The sequence below is a fragment of the Xenopus laevis genome, chromosome 3L, assembly GCF_017654675.1.
Source record: "Xenopus laevis strain J_2021 chromosome 3L, Xenopus_laevis_v10.1, whole genome shotgun sequence".
In the NCBI taxonomy this organism is placed as follows: domain Eukaryota; kingdom Metazoa; phylum Chordata; class Amphibia; order Anura; family Pipidae; genus Xenopus; species Xenopus laevis.
Window position 1 is genome coordinate 138,851,264 of NC_054375.1, and position 11,508 is coordinate 138,862,771.

Genomic DNA, 11,508 nt, shown 5'->3' on the forward strand with positions numbered 1-11,508 from the left:
GGGAGCTTATTGTTGTGAATCCTGATTGATCCTTCGTGTTTGACCCATACCTGCTTGCTTACTACGCTGATCTCTCCAATCCTGACCTTTGCCTGAGTCTCTACTACTCTCATGCTGAATCCTTTCCGATTGATAACCTGGTTTCGACCCTTGCCTGCCTGACGATTCCTACTGCTTGTGCTGGCCCGGCCTACCTGTTCCTGGTGGCTTCCTATCTTCCAGCATCCTTGTAACAGTCGTGCCCCATTGCCAGCCAGAACTTACGCCTTGCACCTCTCGTTAAGTCCAGGTGGCATCTGAGTAAGCTGAGGGCTCCTCCCGAGGCCAAAGGCGGTCACTTAACTGGTGAAGTACGAGCCGAGACCAGGGTGCCTGGCATCTGTTCTGGTGTTGGGTGCTGACCGTGACACATTTCCAGTATAATTTGCCTAAAACTGAAAAAACAGAAAGCTTTTAGCACTAAAATATATATATATATATAGTCCATTAGGCTTAAATGAATCATTTTCATTATGTATTCAAAATGATGTCTCCTATACTCAGATGTAATACCAAAGTTATACCCAGTGTCCTAGTGTTAAATCTGTGTTATATTGCCTACAATCTTAATTTGTATGTTCTCACGTAATACCTTCCTATAATTATAAGGTAGTTGAATATTTTACTGTTCTGGATACTATTAAAACGTATTGGCTTACAAATGTCTGTAACCTTGTTCTAAGTTAAGAGGAACTGCTTAGATTTGGGTTGAGCGTTGCAACTAATAGCCATTTCCAAGGCTGAGGCGAGTGCTGGTGGCATAACTACTTGCCTGGGTGCAATTGCAACCCCCTCATCCCCTTGGGGCCCGTGTTAAACTTATCAGGGGGTTGGACACCAATTTTGTCCAATCTGCAAGACATTCCCATGGGGGAAGAGAGCCTGAAGTAGCAAGTACCCACCCATGGCATACTTATATAAATAAACACAGCCCAAAAACATTATGTACTCAGATTATATGCCTGAGGTTATATTATTCTTTAGACATTCATCAGTATCAAAGTTTCTGTCCCTTGACTTGCACTACCTGTTTATATATAAGTTCAAATCCTCCCACATTACAGTTAGGGTCATCCTTGTAATCAATCACCACACGTAGCATGTCCTCTACCATTGGTGGAACAATTTTCCACATTACTGACGTGTCTTTGGTTATGCCAGGTTTGTATTGTATCTCAAGTAGCCAGGGCTGGAAGTTTTCTCCAAACAGAAAATCTGAACCAAAAAGGTCAAAACTGTTTTTCCTGTACTTCACATTTTCCCGAGTGGCCTTCATTGTATGAATGAGGGCTTTCTTCATCCCTGGTATAATGATTGAATCCCAGACTTGCTCTTTTCCGATTGTACAAAGATACTCTTTGAATTCGTCACTGTGCCACATGTTTTCTTCAGGCAGGTTGGGGTGACGATTTGGTGCATTCTTTAATTTTTTCTGTATGGCGTAATTACATACATGGGTGGCGCTGGAAGGATAAAACAATACAATTGTCAGGTTTATGTGCCTGATCCATCACTAGTAATCCAGTGTCGGTATCCAGTGAGTCACTAAATATTCTAATCTTGCCTTAGCCATTCATTAGATTTAGCAAGCTGACTACCATAGTTAGAGCAAAATTACAGAGCCCTGTAACCAATGCAACTGTTACAGAATCAGAGGTTAGAAGAACAGGGCCTTTAGCATATTCATCCACTTCACAGATGTAAAGGAAACAAGCAAATACATTTCATGCCATAAAGTGATTTATCCCAAACATTATCGTATACACCGTGGATTAAACCTATAAATTACCTTTAAGTTACTAGCAACAATGGCACAATTGTCCAAGGTGTTTTATAATGTAATTCTTACTTGTTAAATTAAAAAGGTCTTATGATATTTATTCCAGTTTGTAACATGCTAAAATAAGGCAGAGAGTAGTCTTATTTCTGTTTGTACATGAGCCTCTGAGAGTACAAAGCAGTGAAGTCATATCAACATCACGTCATTACTGTATAACAAATAAATAGAATGCAAGATTTTGCACCCTCTACTTACGTATCTAAACTCTCCAGCGTGAAGGGCTGAGATGAGAATCGGAGGAAACTGTGCTTATAGAACCAGATAGTTAAGGGGTACCAGTCCGTTATGAGGAAATGCTGACGGAGATCAAATTTGGTTCCATATACAAGAAGTGGCCTCTCTATGTACTTTTCAACCACCCATTCCCTTCCCAAGGAACATATGTCTTTCAGATCATTTCTGCAACGTATCCCTGTAATAACATGTAAAACATGAATCAATCTCTGTTTAAATCAATATTGTAGTAAACCATTCTGTAACACCTGAAGCAACAAAATCAGCATGCGTTGGACCAATAACTAAGGTTGCTCCTTTGAAACCATATTGATCCTACATCTCACACATCTAATTAGGAATTCATTTATACATATTCTGCATTATTGCACAGAAATAACCATAATCATAACTGTGAATTGGCCATGAAGAATGGGAATTTATTATGTGCCAAAATGTATGAGATGAGATGAAAACCCTCATGGATCCTCCCAAAACCTCACTGGCGGTGAGGTTCCTCACCCTTCTATGGATCATATAGAAATAGCTATTACTATATAAGCCCTTGCATGATTTTCTGCATTAGTTACTGTATGTGAGTCATTTAATGTCCTGTGGGGGCACCCACCAGTAACCTGAACTTTTGTTTCCCCCTAAACAACAATTGAGTACCCATTTCACAGATTCTCTTACCTCTTCCTCTAGATAAATTTCTTGGTTTTGAAATCCAGATGTTTTTTTCTCCATCTATATCTAGTTGTGGGTTCACTCTTCTCAGCTTACATAACAATTGGTGGCAGTAATCAACATACTTGTCTGAATTCTGTATGTGCGCACCAAGACTGTAACAATACAAGGGCAGGGATGAGAGACAGTTATACATAATACACATCACACTATTGCAATACAATGTTTATGGAGAATATTATAATGTATACCAATAAGTTTATTATTTACGATAAATATCTGTTCTATGTGATTTGTTTTAGGCCCTTGTATTCGTAGATTTTATGGTTTTTACACTTGCTAAATAACTAAAAAATCATGGATTAAGTAACTATAAGAAAAATTCATGAATTTGCGCAAAAACTATGATTCGAAGAAACAAACATTCTATGAACATTCATAAATCACCCCATAGAGTGTTCACTGTCATTGTTTTCCTATAATCAGGACAATTTCTTTCTAAATCTAAATTGTTATGAATGGTTTCATCTGACATTACTTACTGCATAACCTGATAGTAGTCACTTATGAAATGTTTTCTATCAACTATCCCGGCACATATTATGTCGTCTTCATCCTCATGTGTCAAGTCGTACAGATGAAACTGGCAAGCCACAAGGGCTGTTACTATAATATCTTCTGGAACAATTCTTGCAGGGCCATGATTGTTTATTTTAGCATCTACAGAAAAGAACATAACAGGAGGAGATTAATAAGAAGTGAGAACAATAAACAAATATAGTTGGTTGGAAAACCATGAGATGCCAGTGACTCCATTTCAAGTCTAATCTTACAGTGTAAAAATGAACAAGGTGTTACTGTCCAATTATAGTCACTGCAAAGAAGGGGTCTTGTTTAAATACTACAAGTAACTCATTTTCTGTTATCAGAGTAGCTGTAGCTATACCAGGTGCCGCTGCTTTTCCCTTACCTGACATGCAAATAGCCGTTTTTTCTTCCTTTTGTTTCCGGCTGGGAATAACTTCATCTTGCAAAGACTTCCCATTGGTTCTCAAAACCCATTTTAGGATACCACAAGCCGCAGTCATGGTAAAGTCATCTAAATAAAGGTATATTTTTTGTTAGAATACTCTATTTAACCAAAAGATGACACTAACAATAACTGTGAGAACAAACAGGGCAAATATTTAGTTTCTAAAGAAAGATGGAACTTTGAATTATATTTCTAAGCAGGTGATACTATGGATTTATTTTCCTTTACATATTAATGTATATAGACACAATTTATAAGAGATACAGAGAGTTGTCGTTAATATGCACTATAATATACTTATGGGAACTTCTAATAGCTGTTACATTAGAGCACATTTTATTTAGGGTGGAACATTATTTCATATGGACAGCTATATAGAACCAGTGATTTCAGAATCCCTCTTAAACATTCTAATGACTAGGTGATAAGTGAGAGACATCAAGGAGAGGGGAGGGACTAGTCATGGCCTGGTCAGTGTTCTATATTGGAATGTGTGCTCTGTTGCCTTTTCAAATGTTATATAAATACATTTGTGTAAAAGCTAAACCAAAATAACTATTCCATGAAAAAAATGCAATATATAAAATAACCTTAGTGTTAAACAAGGGGCCCCATCCATTTTTTACCCATGAACCACATTCACATAAAACAAGAGTTTTGGAGCAATGCAAAAATGATAAAAGTCCCTGGAGGTGCCAAATAAGTGATGTGATTTAGTAGCCCCTACGTGGCCTGACAACATACAGGATCCTCTACATGGCAGTACACCTAGTTTATATGCAATTTAAATTTGCCTCCAAGCCTGGAATTTAAAAATAAGTGCCTGTTTCTAGGCCAACGAGAGAAACATCCAAAGAGTTGGTGAGCAACTGGTTGCTCATAAGCCACTGGTTGTAGATCACTAAGTTAAATAATACTTTGGTTTTGAAGGATATAAAGCCCAGATTTAAGATACTATACCCAAGACATAATGACATGATACAGTATTTTATGCACACTTACCAATGAATGCTTGTTTTTCATTTATCTTACTAAACATGTAGCAACGAGGGAAGAAAGTGTGTGGATTCGCATCACACGACAAACACCATTGCCTTAATACTTTGCACAGACCACTCTAGAATACAAAGAACATATTTAGTTATGCATTTTATAAATATAAAAAGTCAAAAAAGATTATAGCAAATAAATATACAAAAAATTCTAGGAATTAGAATGCAACAACATCTAGAGAGCCACTGATTGGCCACATTTCTGGCTTCTATATTCCCACCAGGTCACCTGTGTCCGAAGAAGTTACATTGTGAGTATGACCAGTGACAAGAGGCATCATATCATAGCCTTGTTTTCTCTTGGAAACCCTATGTAAAATAATTTCCACTTCCATTTACTGGAAACCGTCTTTGACTTGGAAATAATGGGTTCCAATCATGTTAACTGGAAGCCATATGATTCAGATGAAAGAAGCAGTCCTGCACAGGCAGACTGTAAACATGCAAATATCAAAATGCAATGCACCAGTATTTATTAATGGGCCAATGTGGAGCTATTTGGGTCTTTACACTGGTTAAATACTGGGGCCTCCAGTTCAGACATGGATCAAATCATCTAAAACAAGTTGCTTTTTATTTTTTGTTGTGCTATTATAATAAAACGGCAAATTTCACTGAGAATGTGAATATATTCACAAATAGTATTTAATAAGCAATTCATTTTGATCAGTCTACTGCGAGATAGAAATGAAAGATCTAATTGGTTGCTATGGGTCATTGTAAGTCACTGCAGTTGGCTCACCTTGCTTGTGGCGTGCACTCTGCAAAAGTGATTGGTTATCTGATCCTCTTTCAGAAGATGGAGTTTCAATTCTTTGGCGTGTCAGGATGAGGTTGGGTTGTATGTCATAACGACTTATAATCTAAAAAAGAAAAATAAATACAAAGTTTATTCATGGAAGGCAAGTACACTCAAATGATTAGTAAACTTCTGGAGCATTATATTACTTCTTTTACCACAGAAGAAATAACAACTGGCCTAGTAACTGCTAGTTATGCTGCTACCATACTCTGTAATTAAGTTGCACTAAGTACTGTAGCTTGCTAACTTGCTTGGCTCCTCTCCACCAGTCACATCATGCACTTTAACTGAATAGTAAATGTAGTGCATTTATATTTATGTTCATAGAAAGAAATATGTTTAGCTATAGGAAAGGGCAAGTCATTGTACACTGTTCTGGGTTGAACAATGACAATGGTGTGATAAAAGAAAGCATATAATATTAAACATTAACAATATTTATCTTAATGCTCAATTAAATTGGCCATATCCATGAGTGGTTAGATTAAGATTACCCACACATTTCTTACATAGATCTTTGTATTGTACAAACATAAATATGAATTTACCTTATGTCCATATGCTGGGTCACGAAATACAGTTTTCTTGGGACCAGCATCTATCAAGTAAAAACATTGCATTAGTATCATTATCGCAGTTTATTAGATTGCTCAGAAAGGTTCCACTAGTAGCAGATTCTGCCCATATTTCCCAGGCACATTAGGGAATATAATATTATCTCTATAATATTAAGGCTTAAGACTAGAGTACTCAACTGTGTAACAAAACCATGTTTTTTGGTGTCAGGTGCCTACAGAAAAAGTATTCCTTATAAATTCTGGCCTACGGATATGTTTACGTGGAATATTTTCAGATCAGAAAGTCACTGGAAGATAAAGTTGGATGCAACTTTCATGCAATTGTCGCCCTATTCCATGAGGTTTTATCCTCTACTTCTACTTCATCAACTTTGTGCTCATGAAACCCCAGGGCAGACATTTATATGCTAGCATGTGGGGAGCACTAGGTTCATTTTTATCATTAACAATTCAATATCTCTAAAATCCTTGAAGAGATGTTTTTTTTAAGCAGACTTACTGAAGGTGGGGGCAATTTTCTTCACCCATCCTCTACTTAATAGGCCTCTCTCGAAGTCATTGGATCTTTTAAAGTCAGTCCAGAAAACTTTCTTTTTCTGTGGGATATTTAAAGAGAAACGCATTAGAGATTCCAAATACAGTAATTTCTTAAAGGTGGCTTATACAGAATAAATTGCTTGCATGGGATCATGTTTCTTCTGTGTGATATTAAGGGACCTTAAGGTATATAAAAGAAACAAATTCATAAGTCTTGGGGTTTGGAAATAGCTGTAGTGGAAGAACATAATAGTTTGTTATACAACCAATACTAACTGTGTACTTGTTGCATATTGGGCAGATATCAGGGATAAATGTAACAATGCTCTTCCCATCTACCTATTTCCTTATGAGTTGGCTATCAGCATATCTACTCACAGCAATACACTGGTACCAATGTAAAATATTTTTTAATATTGTCATTTGTAAAAATGGCCATTACAGGTATATTCAGAATTTCTATGTTACTTTAGTGGATTGTGTCTATCTTAGACCCAGGTGCCTCCTTCCAGCCAATCATGGCTCTCACAACAGGACACATGAAGAGCAGAATGTGGCTTATCTGTTATTCACTCCTAGTGTTCTTTAACTTTTCTATGTAAAGTCATTATAGCCTTGGGGAAGTCAGGCACCAAACTAAGATCATTTACATTGTAGGAGATGGACTCTCTGTGCAATGTCATTTTTAGGTTTTTTTCTCCTAATATACTTATATTCACAACATAGGCTAAAAGAATTCCTGGTGCTGGTAAATTACTTACCGCAATTGATGTTTTAACCTGGTCTTCGAAGCATCTCTTCTGTCTGGATACACATTCGTCACAGTACAATTTATCCCGTTCAGGTGAAACTGCATGTGCAAAAGAGATATAACATACATATATTATATTATCAGGAGTGATGAATAATGATATAATATTTTAACAAACCACAAAGAGTACAAAATGAAGATGGCAATTTACTACAAATTCCCAGGACTGGAGAAATTCAGATAAAACCTATTTTATGAAGCCACATGATAACACAAGACAGTTCTTTGAAATAATCTTGTAGAACATCATGTACTAGGACATATACAGGGGCAAATCTATTTAGGAAAGTGTTAACAAATAACAACAAATTTTCACAGTTGATAAAGGTGAAGATTAGAAGATGAACACATTTATTCATCTAAATCATGTTCTGCCACTAATATGAAAGAAGTGTTGGACTATAAGGTTAAAGATGGGACATGGAGTAGTAACAAGTACCAACTAGTTCATTTCTAGTAACAGGTAGAAAGTGTTCAGCCAATCAGAAGATAGCATTTAAGCATTTAACTAATTACCATTAGGCTTCTTAGCAGTTTTTCTTGTACTCTTAGATTTGTTAGCCGCCTTTCTTTTCCTATGAGCTTTAGTAGTAGTTTCTCTTTTCCTCTTAGCTTCAACAGTTGTTTCTCTTTCGCTATTAACTTCATTACTCGTTTCTATTTCACTATTAGCTTCAACAGTTGTTTCTCTTTCGCTATTAACTTCATAACTCGTTTCTATTTCACTATTAGCTTCAATAGTTGTTTCTCTTTCGCTATTAACTTCATAACTCGTTTCTCTTTCACTATTAGCTTCAATAGTTGTTTCTCTTTCACTATTTACTTCATAACTCGTTTCTCTTTCACTATTAGCTTCAATAGGTTGTTTTTCTAGTGATTCCTGTTTGATCTGTTAAGATAAAATATTGCAAGAATAAGAGATTCACAAAAGTAAGGTAAAAGTGTAAAGTAAATGCTACAGTTCCACACGTTAGGCCCATAACCCACTGGTGCAATGTGGAAATGTGTCTAATTTTATAGGAAAACCCAAAGATTCATGAGCAGCCAATGTCCACTCTTGTATAACTGTGTATATACAGGTATGGGACTGGTTATCCACAATGCTCGGGACCTTGAGTTTTCTGGATAACAGATCTTACTGTAATTTGGATCTTCATACCTTTATTCTACTAGAAAATTGTGTAAACATTAAATGAACCCAATAGGCTGGTATTTCTTCTTAGTTGGGATCAAGTACATGGAACTAATTTATTATTGCAGAAGAAAAGGAAACATTTTTTAAAAATTTGGAATTATTTGGATAAAATGTAGTTTAGGGAGATGGCCTCTCTATAATTTGGAACTTTCCGGATAATATATATATATATATATATATATATATATATATATATATATATATATATATATATATATATATATGTATATATATATGTATATATATATGTATATATATATGTAAATAAGGTATTTTTGGCAGCAATACTACATGTGCCTTTTCATAAAGCAGCAGTGTAGAAGTTTAATATATATATACACACACTTTTTTATTTTTAAACAAGAAGAGGTAACAAGGAGGAAAAGGGATTCAGTCTGCACTGAAGATACGTTAAAAACTCCACATGCACCTTAAACGTCCATTATATATTAGGTCAGTATGTAGGAAAGTTGCTAAAGTAAATCTGTACTATGAAAGGAAAGGCAGTCAGAAGAATAAAAGAATGTTCTGTTTTAATCTACAAATATCTCCTGCCTACCTCAATTTCTTCAACAGCATTGTCATTAGGTTTCTGAAAATATATATTATCAGTTTATAGTTAAACGCTTCATTTGACAGTAAAGAATATGCTAATACTGGGTATTTAAACATAGCTCTTTGCCAAATTATCCCTATTAATATGGGCCAGGTGTAGTGATGGGCGAATTTATTCGGCAGGCGCAAATTCGCGGTGAATTTGCGCAATTCGCCGCCAGCGAATAAATTCGCGAAACGCCCGTGAAAATTTGGGGCAAATATTCGCCGGCGTCAGCAATTTTTTTTTCCAAAAAACGGACGCCGGCGCCAAAAACGAGACGCCGGCGTCGTTTCGCGAATTTTTCACCGTTTCGCGAATTTCGCAAATTTTTCGGCGAAGCGAAACGTCGCAAATTCGCCCATCACTAGCCAGGTGTAGAAAAATGGAGTGTAGAAAAATTGAATTAATAACAGTCAGAGGCAGGACTAGACCTCCCCAGTCCAGAAAAACCTATTTGTAGGACCCTTTACAGCCCATGATTTCCATATACCCAACATGTACTGTATACATCTGGCAGCACAAGTCAAAGGAGAGGTATCACTGATTCAGACCTGAAATGCTACACATTGGTATACACTGAACATACATATCAACTGTAGCATATTAAAGTATGTTCATGTACCTACATTCTCCACAATATGTGGCCCAATATGGAGTGGGTGCCAACTGACAAATACCTGAATCCAAATTTTATATGGACTTTTATTTTTAATTATTCGTGAATAAACAATATGACTTATTTACTAACACTAGGGAAATCTGCACCTGTGGCCACAAAAAATAGCAGCCAGTCAGTGACTATATTTGTTCTGCCAGCTACAAGTACAACAATGAAGCAAAAACTCTATTGGATACGGCCAGGCAAATATTTGTGAAATTCTGATAAATTGTTACTGCAGATTTTACAACTTTTGAGACTTTTTATTGGTGAGCTGATTCTTATAACTTGACAACATATTGCATTTAATTATATTAAATACATTATATCTATATTATATATATTATTTGAAATCTTACCTTTTTACGAAATGGAAAGCAATAAGAAATACATTTCCAAAGTCTTTTCGTTAAAGTGTTCATTGTAGAATGTAGATGTTATTTGATTTTGTTATTTGATTTTGTTATTTGATTTTCTATAAAGGAAGAAAAAAATATATATATGTTATACTATATATATATAATAATATACAAGAGCCATAAATATCCTGTAAATTATATCCTTATAAATATCAGTTATAAACGGTGAGTAGTGATGTCATTTTTGTCACACAACTCACTAAAACTTGTGTATTATAATAAATAAATTACCTCTTGTTGGAAAATATGAGGATATTAGAAGTTACCACTGAGTTCCATGAACTGTATAAAAGCACTTGGCCTTCGACCTTATATGGTCATTGAATTGATGTTATTGTTGCAATCAGAGCTTAGTGATGTCATTGTTGTAATCAGCGTTTAGTGATGTTATTTCTGTCATGACTCACACAAACTGTATTATTACTGTATATATTATGATAAATAAAGTATCCCCTGTTGCAAAATATGAAGATATTAGAACTCACTTCAGAGTTCCATGGCCTGAACTCCTCGCTAACTTATAATATCCTTATATTTTACAAGGGGTACTTTATTCACTATATATACTCACTATATATACAACTCTGTTTCTCTTATGTATTTATTTATATATTTCTATCCTTAATATCAGTGTTAGTAATTTTAATATACCTCACTCTCTGCCTCAGTTGGCTGGAAAATCAAATGACAACTTGGATCCTGTTTCCTGTACTACATGTACAGAAAGCTTAGGGTCCATTATGACATCACTATGGAAGCACTCAGCCTTTGACCTTATATGGTCATTGAATTGATTTCATTGTTGTAATCAGAGCTTAGTGATGTTATTTCTGTCATGACTCGTAATAAATAAAGTATCCCCTGTTGCAAAATATGAAGCTATTAGAACTCACTTCAGAGTTCCATGGCCTGAATGCCTCGCTAACTTATAATATCCTTATATTTTACAAGGGGTACTTTATTCACTATACAAGGGGTACTTTATTCACTATATATATACACCTCTCTCTCTTATTTATTTATATATTTCTATCCTTAATATAAGT

At 35.5% G+C, this 11,508-nt stretch overlaps 1 protein-coding gene across 1 annotated transcript; it reads right to left on the bottom strand.

The window, feature by feature from the left end:
• Nucleotides 1-316: 316 nt before the first annotated feature.
• LOC108711613 (tubulin monoglycylase TTLL3-like) lies at nt 317-11,201 on the bottom strand. Its single transcript, XM_041585605.1, has 13 exons — nt 11,184-11,201; nt 9,347-9,379; nt 8,109-8,481; nt 7,543-7,631; nt 6,744-6,840; nt 5,607-5,677; nt 4,815-4,929; nt 3,750-3,878; nt 3,322-3,499; nt 2,786-2,934; nt 2,075-2,291; nt 1,067-1,502; nt 317-428 (listed from the first exon to the last, which is right to left on the bottom strand). The coding sequence occupies exons 1-13, from the start codon at nt 11,199-11,201 to the stop codon at nt 339-341; spliced, it is 1,995 nt and encodes a 664-aa protein (XP_041441539.1). The 3' UTR covers nt 317-338.
• Nucleotides 11,202-11,508: the final 307 nt, after the last annotated feature.

Bases quoted from the DNA above. Each gene is read 5' to 3' on its own strand.
- LOC108711613 (XM_041585605.1), bottom strand. The intron at 4,930-5,606 runs GTGAGCCAACTG...TTTGTATTCTAG, and splicing joins GAGTGCACGCCACAAGCAAG to AGTGGTCTGTGCAAAGTATT. The intron at 2,292-2,785 runs GTAAGAGAATCT...ATGTTATTACAG, and splicing joins AAATTTATCTAGAGGAAGAG to GGATACGTTGCAGAAATGAT.